The sequence below is a fragment of the Vipera berus genome, assembly GCF_964194415.1.
Source record: "Vipera berus genome assembly, chromosome: 1".
Lineage (NCBI taxonomy): Eukaryota > Metazoa > Chordata > Lepidosauria > Squamata > Viperidae > Vipera > Vipera berus.
This window is the reverse complement of record NC_138202.1, coordinates 155,593,372-155,616,090: the sequence shown is the minus strand read 5'-3', so window position 1 is coordinate 155,616,090 and position 22,719 is coordinate 155,593,372. Positions and strand designations below refer to the sequence as shown.

The window sequence follows — 22,719 nt, the reverse complement described above, 5'->3', positions numbered from 1 at the left end:
CATTAATTCTTGAAGTCCTTAATGCGATTGGGATAAGAAGCTAAAAGGTGTGTTCTGAGAATTTTTTTAAAAAATAAGAATGTTCATGTTCTAAAAAAAACAAAAAGAGATACATTTAATATTTTTCAATTGGAAGTGATGATGTGATTATTGTTTGATACAAGAGGAGCATTCTCCAAACATTCTGAGCTTTACTTAGGTATTCTTGTAATACAAAGGAACAGAGTAAGGAAGAATAACATTGTTGTGATTCCGTGCCAGCCTGTGCTCCCGACAGCTGAGTCCGGGGAATCTGAGGAGGAGGTGGGTTTGGAGAGCCATCAGAGGCGGAGGGAGGTTCTGATGAATTATAAGACTCAGAATCAGAGGAAGAGCCTGGCCCCTCCAATCGTGTTCCGGATGAGACTCAGCTGAGTGGGGATGATGAGTCAGACTCTGAGGACTCACAGATGGAAGTCATTATAGATGCTCCTACGAGAAGCCAGTTAACTAGAGCAGGTCAGAGGGAGACAATACTGCAACTCCAAGGGAGGAGGAGAAAGCATTGAGAAGCCACACCTTGGGGCTGCTTAATAAAGAGGGAAGGTGTGGGTGGTGCTAGTTGCTGAAGGCAACCATTTGTAAAGAACTTCAAGGGAATCATGGTCTGTTTGTTTTACTGGTGAGATTCTTTTTTAACTCCTGCTCTATTTTGCTTTTTGAACCAATTATTTGTTGGAAAATTATTCTGTTGTTTTTGTTTTGAGGAACTAATTATCAGGACTTTATATGAAATAAAAAGGGTTGGTTTTTCCAGCCTACTGATAAAAAAGGGGTTGTTCTTGTGACGCAACAAGGACAGTTGTAGGCTGGAACAGAACAAACATTTCAGCTACAGTATCAGAGTTCTTAGCTGCATAGGCCAGGCTTAGCTATTGTCTCATTTTCTCCCCCTACCTGCCCTTCCCCTGCACCAAAAGTAAGGGTGTGTGAGTGTGATGGAGGAGGCAAGGGATATGATTGTAGGCTTGTCTCTTTACAGAGTGAAGAATGTATGATTTGGGGGATTGACTTTCTTATTTTCTTTGGTGTTCATGTTTGTTCTGCGTATGTGTGTGTTTGCGTAAAGGTAAAGGTTCCCCTGCACATCTGTGCTAGTCGTTTCCGACTCTAGGGGCCGGTGCTCATCTCCGTTTCAAAGCTGAAGAGGACGCTTGTCCGAGGACGTCTCCGTGGTCATGTGGCCGGCATGACTAGACGCCAAAGGCGCACGGAACGCTGTTACCTTCCCACCGTAGTGGTCCCTATTTTTCTACTTGCATTTTTACGTGCTTTCGAACTGCTAGGTTGGCAGAAGCTGGGACGAGTAACAGGCGCTCACTGTTACGCGGCACTCAGGATTCGACCCGCCAAACTGCCTCCCTTCTGATCGACAAGCTCAGCGTCCTAACCCACTGAGCCACCGCCGTCCCTTGTGTTTGCATATGTATGCTTTTTTAAAAAAAGTTGCTTTGTGTGATCTGAACATATATTAACACATAATTACTCTTCATTATCATATGCTTAGACAATTACACTACACTCTCTCGTTTAATTGATCTGCTAAGAAGAGCTGGAAAATTAGAGGAAATTCCAAGATTCCTTGCAATGGCTGAGAAACATTCTCCAAGGACAAAAGTTGATTCAGGTTTTCATTATTGCAAAGGATTGTATTTGTGGTAAGTGTAGCTAGAAAAGTACTAAGAAAAGAAAGAAAGCTGGAAAAATAAGGTTTTTTTGCCTTTATGAAATATTAGCCAGGCAAGTTCAGTTAGTGTATCTGTATCATACATACACCGTGATTGATTCCTGATGCTAGAAAAGTATGCTTTTTTCTGCAACATCCTTGAGCTACAAGCTGCTATTACTCCATAACCTGTTGTCTCTGTAGATAGATTCATACATTTCACTAAGTGTTTATGTGGCTCTTTTAACTTAAGCTTAATGTATTGTATAAACTCAGCCACTTTGAGTTTAAACATACAGTGGCAGGATGTGTCCCTCTATAGGCGTGGTGGCAAACCTATGGCACGTGTGTCCCAGGCCTTCAGCTGGGTTTTATAAAATCTTTTCGCTTTAGGCCTCCGCCGCCATGTGCAAAAAAAAAAAAGGGTTCAATCAATTAATTTCAACTTCTCACGGGGAAACAAAAGATCTCGCAGATGGAATTGATTGATTGAACTTTTTAGTCCCACCCAGTCTGCCGTTACCATAGCCACGCCCACCCAATTGGCCATACTTACCCCAGCACCCAACGATAATAACTGTGTTTTGGGTTGCAGTTTGGGCACTCAGTCTTTAAACGCCATCACTGCTCTATAATATATTAATATAATATCATATAGAAGGACACATCCTGCTACTCGTATTAGGCTAATACAACAGGTTGAAAATATTGCACGCTTTTGCAGATCAAGGTAGATGAATGGTGATGTGCTGTAATCGAATGCTAATTAGATATATACTTTAATAGAAGATAAGCGTGTAAATGTACTGTATGTGAGTGGTTGACCCATACCTTGAATTTTTATTTGATGATGATTCTTGGTTGTAATGACATGATGTAGAACAGATGTTTCTCCTATAAAGGATTACCTGCCAATCTTAGAATTAGTACTTTTACTCTATTTTCATATTTGAAAGAGAGATTGGATGCCACATACTTTATGCAGAGAAGCTAATTTGCTAAATGTGATTTAAAAAATAGACTTGGTGTAAAGCTTGTCTTGAGTCTGTGTGTCAAGATATCTCCCTTAGCAGCAACTGTAATCTTACTGCATTACACTTTGTTAATCTGGTGCCCTAGACCAGGGGTGTCAAACTCAATTTCATTGAGGGCCACATCAGCATTGCGGTTGCCCTCAAGGGGCCGGGTGGGTATGGCCAGGGTGGGCGTGGCCTACTGGGTGGGCGTGGCTACAGTGTGTATGGCTTATTGGGTGGGCATGGCCAGCTCTACATCGTTCGCATCAAGGGTGCCTATGGGGGCCTGGGCAGGAGTGGGACAAATCTGAGGGTTTCTGGCAGAAGGAGGGTCTCTGGGCCAGGGCCAAGGCAGTGGGGGCCGTTCCCTCACTGTTTCCAGGATGGCTTCGTGGGCCACATGAAACCACTTCGCCCCGGGCCTTGTGTTTGACATGTCTGCCCTAGACTACTTTTCACTTAGCTACTATATTCTTGTCTTCTTTTATGTTTGAACATTCTAATTTTTAATTTCTGGGAACAAAATGAGATATTTTTTGTTCTTTAGCATTTCATTTCCTCTAGTAGCTTTTATTAGTATTTACCATTATCTTATGGCCTACATTCCCTCTATGAAATCACAATAAATTGAGAATTTCATGTTTTCTAAAGTATGGAGTTGTAATATGTAAACACAGTAATTATAGTAAATCTAAAAGGTGTTTTTTTAAAAAAAAAATCCTTTCCCACAAGGTGTTAAGTTTAATTCTTTTGCTAGGTACACTGGTGAACCAAATGATGCCCTTCGACATTTTAACAAAGCAAGAAAGGATAATGATTGGGGGCAAAATGCAGTGTATAATATGATTGAAATTTGCTTAAACCCTGACAATGAAACGATTGGAGGTGAGGTATTTGAACATCTGGATGGTGACACAGAGTAAGTGATGACAACTCCTACTACTTTAAGATGGTATCCTGTTAACGAACACAGTCAATCATGTTTGGAAGGACCCCTCCAGTTTGTTTTTGGATACAAACAGCATAGGATGAAGCAGTAAATTCATGAATGTGTCAATTCATCCTGTGGAATATTAGATAACAGTGTTAAGAAGCACTTGATGCTAAAAAAAAAACAACCACAACTTGTTTGGTGGTTTAAATTTTCACATGGTGATTTCTATTTCAGCCCAAAGTTACACTGAAGACATACATCTAAACGGCTTCAAAGCTTATTTAGCTAATTCAATAAAATGGGAAAACAACTTCCCTAATTGTACAGTTGTTTACTTCTTTTGTCAAATTTTTTTCCCCTTTTCCACCCTCAACAAGAAAGACTGAAATCCATCTTCAGACATTCAGAGAACAAAAGGAAAGAGGCATGTTGTAGGCTTGCCCTTTTTTAACAGAATGGATTTGCCTTATAAATGGATTCATAGCTGATAGAGCATTGACATTAACATCATAAAACCAAATTCTACTTCCAAAACCAATTTTCAGTAAACCTACAAAAGAGGGCTTAAGCCAAGGGACCGATACAATATGAGCATTATGGTGCATTGAAGAGGCATCACTTCTCTCTGTGCATTAAACTGAAAAGTGCTCTTAAATACTTTTTGCATTTCTATCTTGAATACATGCAAGAATGTCTCTTTTCCACCTACTGCTAATGCAGTCTAAAACAAAGCCTTAATGTTTTTTTTTCTTATATCTAGCAGTTCCACAGAAAAGCAAGAATCAGTCCAGCTGGCTGTGAGAACAGCAGAAAAACTCCTAAAAGAGTTGAAGCCTCAGACTGCTCAAGGGCACGTTCAGCTTGGCATCATGGAAAATTACTGTTTAATGGCAACTAAACAAAAATCAAATGTTGAGCGAGCACTACATGCCTTTACAGAAATTGTTACTAATGAGGTAAGTTGTTGAAAACATTTGTTCAGTTGAACGTCTAGACTAGAGTTTAATATAGAAACGTGCTCTTTGGGTTAGGATGTGGACAGAGGGAGTCTAAGAAAATAGGATACAAACCATCCTTGGGTGATGTGGCTACAAGCGTTAGATTCTGGCTTCTATTGAAGTTATTGATAACCATGTTCCTGTCTTTTGTTTGCCTGGCTTAGAGCACAGATGGGAACCAATGGAAGAAAAGTATGCTGACTGTGTGAAGTTCATCAACTAGCTTGAGAAAAACAACAACAATGATTTTCTAAAATGATTTGCTTGGTGAGACACCAGACTGTCCGTTTGGAGTCGTATGGAAAATGATATTTTGGTTGTGTTTCTTATGTGAACCAACAGATTGTGCTATGACACACAAAAGAGCTACCTTTTGGACTTCAGCAGTGTTTTTCAACCTCGACAATTTTAAGATGCTATGCTGGCTGGGGGATTCTGGGAGTTGAAGTCCAAACATCTTAAAGTTGCCAAGGTTGAGAAGTAGTGCACCACTATAGGAATCTGTTTTCCTGTATCTGTTTAGCAGAAAAATTTTTATGGCTCTTGAGAGCACTGTACATTAATCTTTAGATTGGGACTGAATGTGCATCACAATATATACTGCTGGGAAAAGTTTATTTTTCTGTAGCATTCTCGGTTTATCTTCTCTGTTCCATCTATTGTTGCAGAAGGATCATGTCCCGGCACTTTTGGGAATGGCTACAGCGTACATGATTTTAAAGCAAACCCCAAGAGCCAGAAATCAGCTGAAGAGAATTTCAAAAATGAACTGGAATCCCATTGATGCCGAAGAGTTTGAAAAAAGTTGGCTTTTGCTTGCAGATATTTACATTCAGTCTTCCAAATATGACATGGCGAGCGAATTACTAAAGCGGTGCCTTCGTCACAATAGGGTAATTAATAAACTAGAAACCACTTTAAAACTATTAATTGGTTAATCTATCTCTTGAGATTTGTAATGAGCACAAGAGGAAGTGGCTTATGGCTACAGTTATAGCTCATCATTGGTTTTCTTGCAATCCTTGGCTGTTCAAGGAATTCTTCCATGTTATTTCCTTTAGAGGTAGTCCTTGACTTACAATAGTTCATTTAGTAACCTTTCAAAATTACGTCATTGGAAAAGTGACTTGATGACCATTTTTCACATTTACAACTGTTGCGGCATCCCCATGGTCATGTGATCAAAATCCAGATGCTTAACAACTGACTCATGACGGTTGCAGTGTCCCGAGGTCATGTGATAACCTTTTGTGACCTGACAAGCAAAGTCAATGGGGTAGCCAGACACACTTAACAAAAATGTTACTAATTTAACAACTGCAGTGATTCACTTAACTGTGGCAAAAGAAAAAAGATCGTAAACTGGGGCAAAACCCACCAGATGTCTCACTTAGCAACAGAAATGTTGGGCTCAATTGAGGTCGTGAGTCGAGGACTACCTGTATTAGCAAACAAAGGGAAAGTTCTGGTTTAGTCTAACAGCCACACAATACTTTTTAGAAAAAGCCCCAGAACTATCTTATTATTTTAATAACAGGATTCTAACTTGAGAAATAACATCCTTTTCTTTTTAGTCCTGTTGCAAAGCTTATGAATATATGGGATACATTATGGAAAAAGAGCAAGCTTACAGAGATGCAGCTATAAACTATGAGATGGCCTGGAAATATGGGAACCAAACCAATCCAGCCATTGGTAGGTCTATTCTTGAAAGGCATATGCTTTTAGTGGTTTTTCATTTTTGATGTGTGCCGTTGTGCCCACAGTAAAAAAAAAAATGACAATAGAGATTATCTTATATTATCTTGTGAATCTTGCAGTTTGGAAAGGGGAAACATGCACTTATCAGGTCAGATTATATGTTCTCCTATTCTTTACCAGATCATTTTTCACCTGCTCTGATACCTAGCATTAGAATATTAGGGAATTGGTATTAGAACACCTATTGTAAATTGTGGTCTCAGCCTACTGAAAGCAAAATATTGAAGAGAGATAACCACTGACAGTGGTTCAATAAAATGTGCGCAATTGTTCTTTTAAAATTTATATTTTAGCCTTGATGTCAAGATCTGTGTTCAGTTTAGTACTTTTAATTGGAAAAGATATTCTTTCAAATAGTAGAAATCTATTTGAATGTATCTAAAATTAGCCAAATGTATTAACAAGCCCACAGCTGTCATCCAACTAGATGCTACATATGTTTGCTTGGCAATCTACTTTTGAGCAGGTATATAAGGCACTGTGCTGCAGGCTAACAAATTGTGGTTGATTTTATCAAGAGGCAGTCCTTGGTTAAATTAGCATAACAGAACAAAAAAAATTGTAATTCAGAAAACATAAAAGGCCATTCCTCCTTTTTATAAGCATGATGCATGTATTTATTGCAGTGTAAATCATATTGAAATAACATTATGTAATAGAAAAAAATGCTAGTTTTTTCTAAAATTGGTACCTGTCTCTTTTAAAAATATTTGGAAAGCCAGTAATACAATTAATGGAGACTCCATCTTTTCATCCTGGAATAGCGTACTTTTCAGAGCTTTTTGTGTATGTGTGCATACACACACACACACACACACATTTATAGTAGGCATTCATAAACAGGCATTATGTGTCCAGATGGGAAAAGTACATATTTGGATACATCACCACTTGGATTTCTGGAGAAGACCCCTGCATTTTTCAAATTGATGAGGTTAAGTACTATGTATGATCAGCTGATTTTATGCTATTGGAGATTGTTGGCAGCAGAAAGCAGTGTGGTTCTAAGAACGCTCAGGTTGGCTAAGGTAGAATTTAGTTGAAAGGAAGTTCCTTAATTTCCTTGTGGATAGAAACAAACCTGCTTTCAAGGAAATCAAGCTATCCTCTCATTTATCCCTTCCAAAGTCTTACATTTTGAAAGGAAAAAAATGCTACTAGCTTCAACCTTTGTAGAATTTGGGGGGGGGTGTTCAACTCCCTCCCCTTTTGTTTACTCTAGTTCTCTGTGATACCTGTAGGACCTGAAAAGGAGTAAATTCACTTGCATTTGGGAGATGAGTGTAGGTTTCTGTATTCAATTCTTAAATCCACAAGCACTTTCTCTCCGCTTGGCCTTGGAGCTCAAATCCATGTTGTTACAACACATTCTTCATTCCATGAAGCCACTGAGAAATGCTGCATACTTACTCCTGAAATGTAATCGACTCCAGAGTGAACTCCATAAAAAGAATGCACACCGAGATTGTCCAAGCCCAAGCTCCATAACAAGCTGGCTTGTTATTACTTAAAATAAAGCTCAGCACTTTCTAAGCTGAGCAAAGTTAATATTGTTAGCTGCAAAGTTGTGTCTGTCCCATCGTGACACCATGGACAACGTTCCTCCAGGCCTTCCTGTCCTCTTCTACCATCTTCTGGAGTCCATTTAGGCTCACGCCTACTGCTTCAGTGACTCCATCCAGCCACCTCATTCTCTGTCGTCCCCTTCTTCTATTGCCCTCAATCTTTCCCAGCATTAGGCTCTTCTCCAGTGAGTCCTTCCTTCTCATTAGGTGGCCAAAGTATTTGAGTTTCAACTTCAGGATCTGGCCTTCTAAGGAGCAGTCAGGGTTGATCTCCTCTAGGACTGACTGGTTTGATCGCCTTGCAGTCCAAGGGACTCGCAGGAGTCTTCTCCAGCACCATAGTTCAAAGGCCTCAATTCTTTGGCGCTCAGCCTTTCTTATGGTTCAAGTTAATATAAATATACCTAATTGTGCTAAATACAAGTTTCCTCAGTTCTCAGGACCCATTGAGGATTACTTCATCCACAGTATGAGAACTTGGGTGAGAGTTTCTACCTCCCTAGAACCACAGGGGTAACGTCTTTGTGAATAAAGTGCTCCTTCTACAATGCCCCAAGACATGCTTTGATTTCACCAATCATTTCCAAATTTGAGGGCCATGCAGATAAATTTTATGTTCATTATCTTTTAAGGGATGGTAACCCTACACTTACACATCAGATGGCTATTTTTTTACCAAATACCACAACTGTGCATTTTTAAAAATTAGGCATGCTGTTTTATTGTCCCATTATTTTTTCTCTTCCCTAACTAATTGTTGTATTAAATTGTTCCTTCTTTTGCTGTATTTTTTAAAAAATATTATTAAATTGTAAAAGGCTGGTCAAAGACCATGATAAAGATATTTGACTTGATATTTCATGCAGATGAGGCTGGGAAATTGATTGGGATGTTCTTTTCAAACCATGTACTTGCCAGCTGAAAGGAAGGTGTTGTAAGCAACTACAAAATTAACTTTTTCCAGTTTCCACATTTCCAGAAAATGTGAGTGAAAGGAGATGTATGATGGGAAATTAAAGGAAAAACTTCTCTATGGTTTGTCCCTTTTTTCCTGTTTTATTCTTGTAAAAAGTTTGAACTTGAGATGAGGGTAATTTTGACTGATATGAAAATTATGTATAACAGACCAGCAGGTTATCTTATTTTAAAATCTTCCATTTGTACCATAATTTAAACTGGAGAGACAAACATGCACATATCATCCTAGTTCTTTGTTTTTATTTCCTTAAAAAACATTCTTTGCAAAATCTATCTTTCTGCTTTTACAGGTTTCAAGCTAGCTTTTAATTATCTGAAAGCCAAGAGACATATTGATGCTATCGCTATTTGTCATAAGGTAAGCTCCACTGATTATCTGGTAATGAATGGGGAGTTTTTTGCATGTTAAGAATCAGAATCAGAAAGAGGAACTGCCGACTATACAAGAGTGGATTTTAAAGGTTTCCGACTTGGCAGAGATGGCGAAGATTTCGGCCTATTTGAAAGATTACTCGCAAGAACATTATATTATGGAATGGAGAAAATGGATTGAGTTTATCCAGAATAAGTATAGGGTCAAGAAGTTTTATCTAGCATTTGAATAAGTCTTCTTTCGTTTTCTTTTTTCTTTTTTTATTTTGTCTTCTATATATATTTAATAATGCTAAGTTTTGTTTGATCCTATATAAGTTAGAGAGTGATGGATTTTAGAATTTATAGTTGTTAGTATATGGTTGCTTATGATTGCTTTTTTATATATATATACCTTGTATTTAGCTCTGGGAAGTCCGGGGGGGGGGGGAGGGGGGTTGGGGGGAGGTGGGGGGGGAGGAGGGAGGGGGGGAGGGGGGGAAGGGGGGAGGTAGGGAGGGGAGGAGGGAGGGGGAAGGGGGTTTTTTAAAGGAAAACTGTATTTTTAAAACTTTTCAATAAAAAAAAAAAGAATCAGAATCAGAATAAAGCAAATGTATAACCTTATGGTGAAGTAAACATAGACAATACATTTACATCTTTTTTAAAGTTAACTTGTAGCTTGAAAAGCAGTCTCAATGCAAGTTTTTTTTCATTCAACAGGTTTTAGAAGCACATCCAAATTACCCCAAGATAAGAAAAGAAATACTTGATAAAGCACGTGCATCTTTAAGGACTTGAGCATTGATGAAGGCATTTGTGTTGATTTGGAAGATAAAAGGAGCTTTAAAGTCATCTGTAAAATTGAAGATGCTGCACATCCAACTAATTCCCAGTGAAAAACAGCAGAGACTACTTGTAGATTTATTTTAAAAACATGCTGCTTTAGTATATAGGGTTGAGTAAAAACAAAAGATCATTGGTGTCTCACTTTCCTCCTGTAGATACTGGCTGCGATCCAGATAAACTGAGTAAAAGAAACAACAGGCACAGTTGGAAGTTTCTTTTGAAGATTGCTCTGTGGCAGAGAAATCTGTAGAGAGAACTTCCAGCTGTGTCCATTGCACTTTCTACATTGTAGAGGTGATTTGTTTGGAGTGTAATCAATGTTTTGAAATAGGGTCTACTCTGAATCCCCAGGAATACCAAGAAAGGGGAAAATAAAGTACTATACTACAATGTTATATTTGTATCTCTCTAGTTTTAACTATTTTGTTTTTGTAAGTTATCATTCTTCTTTGCTGGAAACCTTAAGCAATAACCTAATTCTTATTTAAATTTATTTTACTCTAGCAATAAATACCTCATTATTGCACATTGCATAATGTTTGTGTGCAATATTGCATACAAATATGCAACAGTATGAAGAATATGATATAGAATGAAAGACCTTTGCTTCAGGGTTTTCCTGAGAATTTTTTCCGTGTTAACTGCTGTATTCTTTTCTGTTGTCCTTCTACAATATTCAATCTCTGTATCTTTTGCAAGTGGGTCAAACTAAGACATGAGTGTCAAACTCGCTGCGTCACGTGACATGTCACGACATATTGTGACTTTTTTCACATTGCCTGAGCTGGGATGGGCGTGGCCTCCGCATGATGCAACTGGCCTGCAGGCCGGCAGTTTGACATCCCTGAACTAAGAGATGAAGCTTTTTCCTAAGATTACCATGGACTTCTTAAACTTAAGGAAATATTTGAACTTTAGTTGCCTACATTAAAGCTCAAATTTAAATCAAGAATTAAAAATCAAATTGTAACCTATATCTTTGGGTCTCTATAATACTATCTTTTTTATTATCACAGATGCAACTGTCTATCATACTTGCTCTTAATTGATTCTTTGAGTTATTGTGGCAAAGAACTATTAAGCAATTTATTTACAATTTCCAGACAAGACTATTTCTGAGAAACTTTGGTTTTAGTGCTCCAATGAATGCCTATACTATCTTGAATTGACTATAATCTAAATGGATGTATGCACCATACAACCACTTTTGTTGTTCTGTCTGAAAAAGATGTTCACATAATCTGCTTTCTTCCAACCACTTGCTAAGTCAGTTGGAGCTGGAGAATTTGTTAAAGGGAAGGGATAGTCCCCTTCACCAGGCATTTTTTTCAGTGTTTTTATTACTTTTTTTGTGGAAAACTTGGGTGGGGCAAGATAGTTTTTTTTAAAAAAGGTAGTATACATTGCAATGTTTTCTTTTACCACATTTGGTTTTTTTTAAGACTTACATATTAAAACCAAACAGTTTTTATAGCCAGCACTGTTTAGGTTTCCTGTTGTCCCAACACAGGAGGAGCCAGCTGAGTGCATCTATTAGTTTCCTTGATTCAACATTTTGGAACTTGAGTGTGATAGCTGGAATTTTAAATGTTCTTTCAGGGGAGGTGAGCACACGGCCTGACATAGTTATTACTTGTCAGTTCTGCCTGTGGTTTTATATAAGGAGGTGTGTAGGTGAGGCAACCTGAAGTTGGGAGGGGGAGGGCAAAGCAGAAAATTCCACTGTTACTTCCTTAATGGTTATGATTTAAGCCAATTTTGTATTAATACAACAGAAACAGCAGAATTAAAACTGTATGCCATGTAAAGCTCTGTACCTATATCTGCATCGTCCAATTCTCAGGCCCTGTGTAAAATATTTTTTATATAATTACCTCATTGGTATCTATGAAGTTTGAAAACTATCAGTGTTACAGGTTATTATATTAATTTGGAAAAGTAAGTGAATGCTTAACTTTACTGTGTAATATTATATAAAAACAGATTCTCAAATCTCTTTTTACTTATTATACCAGTGTGGGTTCTGTGATTAGATCCTGCAACTTCCTGGCATCCTTAAACCCAATTTCAATGTTAAGGTTTCTTCCTTGTGGTTGAGTTTGGTTCTTTTGTGTGTGTGTGTGTGTGTGTGTGTGTGTGTGTGTGATATCCACATCCTGTTCTTCCACCAATTGTTGCTACAGTACACCAACAGTCTTTATTTAGTTTTGCTGGTTTTGCTTTTTCAAAACCTCTTTTTATGCAAACTATACATAATGGATTTTAGCAGGAAAGGAAGTGAGTTTTTACTTCAAATTTAAACTCTCTCTCCATTTTTTTTAGAATGTTATCTGTAACCACTTATCCTGTAACCCAGGATAAGATTTGTGCCCACAGTCATTTATACACGCTTATTTTAGGCATTTAATTTTGCTTCAGTTGCCAGTGAACTGAAGTCTAGTTATTTACGGCATAGCCAGTTCTGTACAATATTTTGCTCACTACTGTTACAATAGGCATTTTTTATTTTTTGTGGATTGAAATTTGTAATTGCCAGAAACTTCCTACAGAAGAGTTTATGGGGATATCGCACAGTAAAGAATAATTTGCTAAATAAAAATAGTTTAAGCTTATTCTAGTTATTACATGGGATCCTTCTTATTCCCATAGCAAATAATCCAAATACCACTAAAAAGGGGTGGACTGTTTTTAGAAAGAAAAGTAGGGTCTATATTCCAGACCTGTACAATGATATTGCTAATAAAACCTTGGTCTTCTGATATTGCTAAGCACATTGATTTGTGCTTTAGAATTGTAAGCCGCCCTGAGTCTTCGGAGAAGGGCAGGATATAAATGGGATTAAAATAAAAAATAAATAAATAAATTGCATTGGATAAAAGTAACAGTGGTTTTATAATTCATAAAAGTAGATAGAATGGTTAGATTTCCTTGAGGATACCAACATCTGTAGGTTTCACAATGATCTAAATTGCAGCATGGCTGGCTTCTCAGTTCCTCTATAAATCAGCTCCTATCCTTTTCTTCAGCCACCCTAAATGTCAACAGGAAGGAAGAACAGTTTAACAGCTAATAAACCCAAGGTTTATCCCACTCATCAGTGTGTCAATTTGCATGAAAATTTATGGAAGATACTGTAGTGCCACTAATTTTAATTCCAATCAAGCTTTTAATATCCTGCCTCTTAGCCACATTTCCACCTGGTTGGTTGGATTCAGATAAGCCATTTTAAGCCATTCTGCCTCCATGAGGGAACAGTGGATCTCTTTCTTCCTTCCTTGATTTTACTCTCTGCCCAGTGAAGTGGAAAGACTCTATTAGAGCTTTTATCAATATTTTAATAGTATTTCATATCCTAAGACTTCTTTCTAAAACATGGCCTTTGAATTAACTCCCGTGAGGGAGGCAGAGAGGTAAGTGTAGTTATCTTCATGAAAAAGGCCAGTGTTCCATATGGGGTTGCCTAGCAACTCACCTTCTACTCTGTTTTTGGAGTAGGGAGCGGAGTCAGTTTTCCATTTCCTATTGCTTCACTCAGTTTTCATAGAATAAGTTCTTCATACCTCTAGTAGCATAAAACAAGGGACACTCCTTTCCATTTTTTAATACTTTGTATGATGGCAATATTTTTTGGGAAAGCTTTGGTGCCCTCACTGCATTGTATTGGCAAGAAAAAAAATCCTTAAAGTGTTCCATTTCATCATCAGAAAAGAAAAACTAATCAGATTGTGAGCAGCTAATTAAGTGCCACAATATGGATGCTTACTGAATATATACTTTATTCAAATAAGAAACTGGATTTAAAAACATTTTGCTAATAAGCTGTGATCTGGATGCAAATGAGTAGAAATTAAAAGGTAAAAGGTAAAGTTTCCCCCGCACATGCGTGCTAGTCGTTTCTGACTCCAGGGGCCGGTGCTCATCTCCGTTTCAAAGCCGAAGAGCCAGCGCTTGTCTGAGGACGTCTCCGTGGTCATGTGGCTGGCATGACTAGACGCCAGAGGCGCACGGAACGCTGTTACCTTCCCACCGTGTGGTCCCTATTTTTCTACTTGCATTTTAACGTGCTTTCGAACTGCTAGGTTGGCAGAAGCTGGGACGTGGAACAGGTGCTCACTCTGCTACGTGGCACTCGGGATTTGACCCGCCAAACTGCCGACCTTCTGATCAACAAGCTCAACAAAAAGTAAAGGAAACATATGGAAAACTAATTCATATCAACACTGTTCTGTTCTTGTAAACATTTAACACATTCATAACTTGCTTTATGGTTGGTTATTTTTCTTTAAAACTTGTCTGTCACTTCCCTCATTTTCAGAATTTCATCAATCTAAGGAAATTTTCTTGGGTTTTTTCCTTCACATTTCAACATATTACACAGGTAATCCTCAACTTACAATCTTTCGTTTAGTGATTGTTTGAAGTTACAGTGGACTGAGAAAAAGGGACTTACCGGTATGACCATTTTTCAGCTTACAAATATTGCCACATCCCCATGGCCACATGATCAAAATTTGGACACTGGCTCACATTGATGATGGTTGCAGTGTTCTGGGGTCATGTGATCACCTTTTGCAAACTTCTGACAAGCAAAGTCAATGGAGAAGCCAGATTCATTTTACAACCATGTCACTTACTTAACAACTGCAGTGATTCACTTGGCAACTGTGGCAAGAAAGGTTGTAAAATGGGACAAAACTCACTTAACTGCCTCACTTAGCAACAGAAATTTAAGGCTGAATTGTGGTCATAAGTCAAGGACTATCCATATTACTTTACTAGTTGCTCATTTTTGTATTCAATAAATATTCAGTTCTCATTTGTTCTCAGTCTATCTCTTGTATTACCATATACATATAATTACATTGCATTCAACCTTCAACATTTCACCTAACATAGACATGCTTCCATATAACAAAAATTGGGCAGAAACATGCTCTTACACACATCCATTTGGTTTCTTCCAACAGGATTTCTTGCAACACATGATATAGTACCTATTAAGTTTCTATCAGGATTTCTACATATTAAAATTTCTTTATCTATTTTCCCATTTGTAACAAACCTTGCATTAAGGTACATAAGATCCACTACAATACTTACACAGGTTTTTGTCAATTGCATATAAATCTAGTTAATATTACTGCAAATCATATACGGTAGCTTTTATTCATTAAAACTTCACTATGTACAAACATGCATACTCACATTTTAAATCAATTCACCTGTAATATCATTACAAATTTCCCTTACACAAATACATTGTGTAATAATCTGTTGGAAGCTTCTTGTTCGACCCTCTTCACCTGCTTCCAAAATAGCTTTTTACTTTTATCAATATCACTCTACATTTTCCTTGCTGTGTCCAATCTTAAATCCCTTGCTCTCTTTGACATTCTTTGCAGCTATCTTTTTCACTATATCCCTATAATAAGAGATTTGTCCCATTGTTTGCAACAATCATTCTCTCACATGTCTTTTTCACCTCTGAGTCTTTCACTTCATCATTCCAAGAACTTTTTTCATAATTAGCGTGACTCCATCCATGTCTGTCATTGTTCTTTCATCAAGCAGCTTCCATAGCCTCTGAGAAGTTAATCCAAACAAGCAGAAACTTAAGAGCTCTGAATAATATTACTAATTTAAAAGAAATTTAAGCTTATACGAATTCCAGCAAGTATTTTACTTTCAAATGATTAAACAATATACAGGCAATCTAAAGTTGCAAATCCTGTACCTTTGGGTACACTTTGAGCATACTGGCTTGTGGGCTTTTATTTTTGTGAAAGCTGAACAATCTGCTTCTGTTCATTGTTTTGATAACAGTATTACTTTTATCAGTATGAGAAATAATGTTCACATTTGTAACTAATGCCACCCCAATTGAACTGTTAAAATTTAATTACTGTCTGGAATGGATTTCCGAGTTTTTAAGAAACACAGACATTTTAGAATGATGAATCTGTACACATATATTGTATACCAAGGAAAGATTTCTAGTGCCTTATAAGGCAAGGAACTGACACTGCAGTAAAATAATTTATTCAAGAAACCAGGGAATGGGACATCAGTACCATGGAAATTTATACTAATAAATTTTTGTAGCTCAGGGTTGAAATGAGGATCCTTGATGGACTCTGAGCTTGGTAGTCTAGCACTGATGATGTTACCTAGTTTGGGTAATGAAACATCTGCAAGAAGCTTAGAGAGCACCATGGACTCCTCAAATTTATAATAATATTACTGTTGATTTTTCAGTGTTTTGATTTTCAGTATTTACAATATTTTTATTTTTTATTTTAATTCCATTTATATCCCGCCCTTCTCCGAAGACTCAGGGCGGCTTACAAGCTTAGCAGTAGCCTTCATTCTATGTATATGCCTGCTTATTAGGGCTTTCACACACACCCCAGCGGCATTATTACAAAGTAAGCTTAATTGCCCCCAACAATCTGGGTCCTCATTTTACCTACCTCGGAAGGATGGAAGGCTGAGTCAACCTTGAGCCTAAGGAAATCATAGACACTATAATCACAATCCAGCTAGTAATAGCTAAAGCTTCAAACTTGTTACTAGTAAGAATTTATCTTGGGCAAATATGTGTTTTACATTCTTTTGAATGTAAATTAAATTAATATTCTAATGGCTCATTCAACTGTCAATTTCAGCAGAAAAATGATAACTAAGCAAATGATGAGGTTTAGAAAAATTAGAATTGGGACTACCGTAATAAAAAAAACCCATGCTATAAGTTTTTACTAAACTTGATATTTGGTGTATTGGAAATAATCGGGATACAAAATGGAGAACAGGAAAATCTTGTCCAATCCACTGGTGTATTGGAAATAATCGGGATACAAAATGGAGAACAGGAAAATCTTGTCCAATCCACTCAAATGAGGAAAATTAAAGAGAATTCCAGCAAATTAAAATCTTCAATAAGGAAATCCAAGAAATGATTGCAAAAGTAAATTAATTTTAATGTGTCTCTTATATCAATAGAACACCTGAAAGAAAAATGCTAGCCAGTGAGGCTTAAGATTATTAGTATACATTAAATTTATATGCCACCCTAATCCTAGCAACTCGGGCTAGGTCAGTATAAAGATCTGTAAATCAGGTCAATTAAAGAACTCAGGCACATGTTTACAACATGTACATCTGGAGTCAAACCCACAAATTTTATAGAGTATAGACAACCCCTAACCTGTTGGATCATACTTTCAATAATTCCTTAAACAGAAAAACAGAATGATCACAGGCTGGCAAAGGGTGGGAGTGGGAGTGACTTTCAAGCATTGGAAATTACTTTCTCCTCCCTGGCTGTCTCAAAGAACTGTCTGCCACTTTTCTGAGGTGAGAGAACAAAAAAAATCATGGACATCAAGGAAAATTGCACCCCCGCTCCCCAATATGGCATGTCCAGAAGGTAATGCAGCACTATTTTTATCAGTGCAAGATGAAAGTGCAAGAAAATTAAGTCCTAGCCAAGCTGCCTGCGGACAGCTTGTAACCAGTGGGTTTAAAAGATAAGACAGTCACCAGCATGTTTGATCACTTTCTATAAGACAGACTTTTCCCACACACAATAATGCATTATTATTATTATTATTATTATTATTATTATGGTTATTTATTATTATTATTATTTATTATTATTATTATTATTATTATTATTATTATTATTATTAATTTTATTTTATTATTAATATTAATAATATTTTCTGTCTGGCAATAAGGATCAGTAGGACACCTAAGGCCGATTTGTCAATTACAATTTGTGCCAAATGTCAACTTCCGTTTAAAGGTGTTTAATTTTTGATTATGTACCCTCAAGTCATTTTCGACTCCACAATTGGAGACCACAATTGGATTTGACTCCACAATTTGGAGACATATGCCTGAGTTCTTTAATTTACCTGATTTTCACATCTTTATACCGACACAGTTCCTAAAGTTGCTAGGAGTAGGTTGGCATATAAATGTAGCACTTAGCAACCACTTTTTCCTTATCTCCCATTAATCATTGATAACACCCCCGGTATTTTATACCTGACCTTTTCCAAGCCTTTTTGAAGGCATCTTTAGCAAACTTTAGCAAACAGGTTTCACTTTGGGACGCTACCTCGATGGGAATAGAGCAAACTAACCGAAACGGCCAATTGGACTAATTTCCAAGATCAAGCCTGCAGGGGGATCTAGAACTCAGTAGGAACGAAAGATTGCACCAAACAAGGCCCTTTTTTTTGCACAGAGTTTGTAACACTTCGGGACTACTGGGGAAAAACAACCCCTAAAGGGTACACTTGCGATTGGGGAGTGTTAAAAACACGCTGCTACAGCCTTGGTGGAGCAGTGGGCTAATGCCTCCTTAAGAAACACCAGCTGCCTGCAATAAATGCAGGTTCGCGTCCCACCAGGCTTAAGGTTGACTCAGCCTTCCATCCTTCCGAGGTAGGTAAAATGAGGACCCAGATTGTTGGGGGCAATAAGCTGACTTTGTAATAATGCCGCTTGGGGGTGTGTGTGTGAAAGCCCTAATAAGCAGGCATATACATAGAATGAAGGCTATTGCGAAGCACATTGATTTGTGCTTTAGATTGTAAGCCGCCCTGAGTCTTCGGAGAAGGGCGGGATATAAATGGGATTTTTTTTTAAAAAGCCTCATCTAGTTGGCCAGCTTCTGTTGCTTCAGAAACCGAGGGCTGCAGAGGCGGCAAAACATCGCCGGCGCGCGCCCGCGCGCGCTCCCACTTTCTCTTAAGCTCCTAGCTCTCTCTCTCTCTCTCTCTCTCGCCTCCCCCCCCCACCAGCCGCCACTCCCGTGGCACGTGGCCTTCTTGCCTTCCGTTAAAAGAACGGAAGGAGGAGCTGTCGCCTCACCTGAGCTATAATCCAGAGAAACCCAGCTGAGCGCAATCGCGTTCGGCTCGGGCGCTCACCTGGGCGCCGCGGGCGACGCATTGTCAGCCAATCACAATTTCCCTTGACCGCCGATCTCGCGCGGGAGGCGGGGAAACGAAAAGGGGAGAAAGGGGAAAGAAAAAGCAAAAAAAGAAAAGAAAAGAAAAAAAAAAGCCACACAGCCAGCAGCGAGCGCCCAAGGTTGCTTTCTTCTCCCGCTGGCTGGTCGAGGCCACAGGTAGGCGAGGGATCTGAGGCGGGGAAAGAAGGTAGGGCTCTGCAGGGTCTGTCTTCGGAAGAACGGCGTATTTTTCCTTCCCCCCTTCTCTCTCTCTCTCTCTCTCTCTCTCTCTCTCTCCCTCCCTCCCTCTCTCTCTCTTCCCCTCTCTCTCCTCCCTCTCTCTCCTCTCTCTCTCTCTCCCTCCCTCCCTCCCTCCCTCTCTCTCTCTCTCTCTCCCCCTCTCTCTCCTCTCTCTCCTCTCTCTCTCTCCTCCCTCCCTCCCTCCCTCCCTCTCTCTCTCCCCCTCCCTCCCTCCCTCTCTCTCTCTCTCTCTCTCTCCCTCCCTCCCTCCCTCCCTCTCTCTCTCTCTCTCTCTCTCTCTCTCTCTCTCTCTCTCTCTCTCTCTCTCTCCCCGCAACTCTCCCGAAGGCAAAGCCTTTCGTGGTTTGCGTCTATGGAGAAGGGGGGACCGGAGGGAGAGCAAGCGGGCGCCCCATCCTCGCAAGACTTCCCCCGACCCCCCCCCCCCCGCGCTTTACATCTAGCGATCGGGCAGTATTTAGCCGTTAGGATCTGATAGCGATACTGTTATTATAATGAAAGGCTGTGAGGGACGGGAGGGCGGGTGGGCATCGTGCCTTGACGCTCGTCTATCCTGTCAGAACGATCTCTTCGTGCCACCCAAACTATTTTTTTTTAAAAAAGTGCAAAAGTGTAGTTCGGGCTACTGCTTAATGGTAGCCCTGGGTTGTGAGGTAAAATGCGGGTATAGCTGTTTCCTAAGGAACAATCCAGGCACTGTCTGTCAAAACCCCATTATAGAACTGTATAGATTTTAGAATGATAAAAGGAACGGGGGGGGGAAGCGGGACACAGAAGGATGGGGGGGGATTTTTAACATGAAAAACCCGTGTGGTCTGGAGCTGCCCTGCAAGTTTGGGTTTTGAGTTAAGGCAAACTCAAAGAAAACTTTGGATTGCTAGCGTTAAACTGTTATAAATATTTCCTTTTGTTGCCTAACTAAAACACTCTTTCTGACGTACAGTTGCAAGGGGCAGATCTCATCTGCATTTTATTTCCAGGAACTGCTTCCGGTAGTGATGTGGAAGGTTGTAATTTTCCAACAAAAGATGTTGACTTAAAAAGAGAGGAGTAGCGGGAAATTGGACTTGGGATCACTGTGACTTAGTAGAACCCTTAAGTCTGAGGTGCAAAATGCTAAGATTTCATTTGCAAGAACATTTTTTTTAAGAATATGTGGGATGTAATCTTAAACTGGCTTGAGCTATTATGGGCATGGGATGTGATAAAGAAAACTTTGGATTGCTAGCATTAAACTGTTATCAATATTTCCTTTTGTTGCCTAACTAAAACACTCTTTCTGACGTACGTGGTAATGCTTACTCTGAAGAAACTGTTTAATTTCATAAATCACAGAAAAGTAAGTCTCCCTTGTATATAATCAGTAAATATATGGAAGTTTTGATAATTATTAGATGCAGAGAGCAGAATTTATATGTGTTATGCTATCTATACTTCTGTCAGAAATCAGGAAGTACATAAGTTTTCATTAATTATCAGCATAATAGATATTAATATTACATATCATAGTCATTAATATTTATATGACCCTTCTGATGCATACCAGCATAGATTATCATCTATGTAAAAGATTACCAGCGGACAATACCCAGGGGGAGGGCCTTCTCTGTAGGTGTGCCGGCCCTTCGGAACCAGCTGCCTGTAGAGCTTAGGACTGCCCCTGACCTTCGCTCATTCCGCCGGGACCTGAAGACCTGGCTCTTCGAGCTTTCTGGCCTGGACTGAGAGTATTAACTGGGGTTTTAATTGTATTTTAATTGTAATTGTGTTTTTTAGTTCAAGGTTAGTGTAATCATTTTAATTGTTTTTAATTTTTGTAACTTGTTTTTAAAAAACCTTGTGAACCGCCCTGAGTCCTATGGGAGAAGGGCGGTATATAAGTCTAATAAAATAAATAAATAAATAAATAAATAAATAAGTAAGTAACACAATTTTCTCTACCATACTTAGTCTGTAAATGCATTTTTGCTATTAAAGAACAACTCTGATAGGAACAGCTACATATCTAGTAGCATTGGAAAACCATTTCTAGTGTACTTGTCAGTCCATAATTAACCTGAATGGATCCAGATCCCAAACCATATAATTTGAAATATTTTGCCATGTGTATGGATCCTAGAGGGACGCGGTGGCTCAGTGGGTTAGGACGCTGAGCTTGTCGATCAGAAGGTCGGCAGTTTGGCGGTTTGAATCCCGAGTGCCGCATAACAGAGTGAGCACCTGTTACTCGTCCCAGCTTCTGCCAACCTAGCAGTTTGAAAGCACGTAAAAATGCAAGTAGAAAAATAGGGACCACTACGGTGGGAAGGTAACAGCGTTCCGTGCGCCTTTGGCGTCTAGTCATGCCGGCCACATGACCATGGAGATGTCCTCGGACAAGCGCTGGCTCTTCGGCTTTGAAACGGAGATGAGCACCGGCCCCTAGAGTCGGAAACGACTGGCATGCATGTGCGGGGGAACCTTTACCTTTACCTTTAACCTATGGATCCTAATCAAATACTTTGGCCACCTAATGAGAAGGAAGGACTCCCTGGAGAAGAGCCTAATGCTGGGAAAGGTTGAGGGCAAGAGAAGGAGGGGACGACGGAGAATGAGGTGGCTGGATGGAGTCACTGAAGCAGTAGGCGTGAGCCTAAATGGACTCCAGAAGATGGTAGAGGACAGGAAGGCCTGGAGGAACGTTGTCCATGGGGTGGCGATGGGTCGGACACGACTTTGCAACTAACAACAACAACAATGGATCCTAATCTGACAATTTTAAATCCTAAATAATATATCATTAGTTATTAAAACCATTCTAATTAGGTTATTGTTGCTTTCATTAAATTGAATGTCAGAGAACTGGGCCACTTCCATCCCTGTTTGGTCCATGGTGGGGGGTGGTGGCAGTGGGGGCAGCAACCCTCCACTGTCCCTCATATGGCCCTTTGAGAAGATTAATTGTTTACCCTGTGTTAGAGCAACACTCAGTATTCATAAATTTGTTTGGTCACTAAGTTACATTATGGCATATAATAATTATCAGTATTCTATAACCTATATTACCATGTAGATAGGTTTGATGCTCTATTTTGCTTTCTTTTCTTTCTTTTTGTGCTAACTGGAGAATGCTATACCAGGCTTAACAAGATAACTCGCTCATTCTCTGGCCATCTGTTGAACTCAAACAATAAATGATGTGTTTGTTTCCTAATGTAAATGAAGGCTTTTCTTGGAAAAGCGGTTTTAAGCTATACTTCATGTAATTCTTATAGCTGAAAACGCTCACTTCTCTTTCCCAAATTTAACCAGAAGTGTACCGTAATTGGAGAAAGTTTTTTCTAAATTTTTAGAATAGCA

At 39.0% G+C, this 22,719-nt stretch overlaps 2 protein-coding genes across 3 annotated transcripts in view; both read left to right on the top strand.

Annotated features, from left to right (window-relative positions):
* The window catches only part of TTC21B (tetratricopeptide repeat domain 21B), a 53,673-nt gene extending 41,524 nt beyond the window's left edge, over positions 1-12,149 (top strand). The window contains exons 23-29 of one of the 2 annotated variants that reach the window (XM_081321701.1): positions 1,547-1,697; positions 3,479-3,640; positions 4,419-4,611; positions 5,322-5,546; positions 6,228-6,348; positions 9,248-9,315; positions 10,032-12,149. In XM_081321701.1, coding sequence (XP_081177827.1) covers positions 1,547-1,697; positions 3,479-3,640; positions 4,419-4,611; positions 5,322-5,546; positions 6,228-6,348; positions 9,248-9,315; positions 10,032-10,109 — 998 coding nt within the window. In that variant the 3' untranslated portion in view covers positions 10,110-12,149. Of the gene's footprint in view, positions 1-1,546; positions 1,698-3,478; positions 3,641-4,415; positions 4,612-5,321; positions 5,547-6,227; positions 6,349-9,247; positions 9,316-10,031 lie in introns of both variants that reach the window. The other variant, XM_081321700.1, reaches the window with a different exon arrangement.
* A 6,985-nt stretch (positions 12,150-19,134) lies between these two features.
* Positions 19,135-22,719, top strand: part of GALNT3 (polypeptide N-acetylgalactosaminyltransferase 3) — a 34,619-nt gene continuing 31,034 nt past the window's right edge. The window contains exon 1 of the mRNA XM_081321799.1: positions 19,135-19,296. The gene's annotated coding sequence lies outside the window, so the exon portion shown is untranslated. The remainder of the gene's footprint in view (positions 19,297-22,719) is intronic.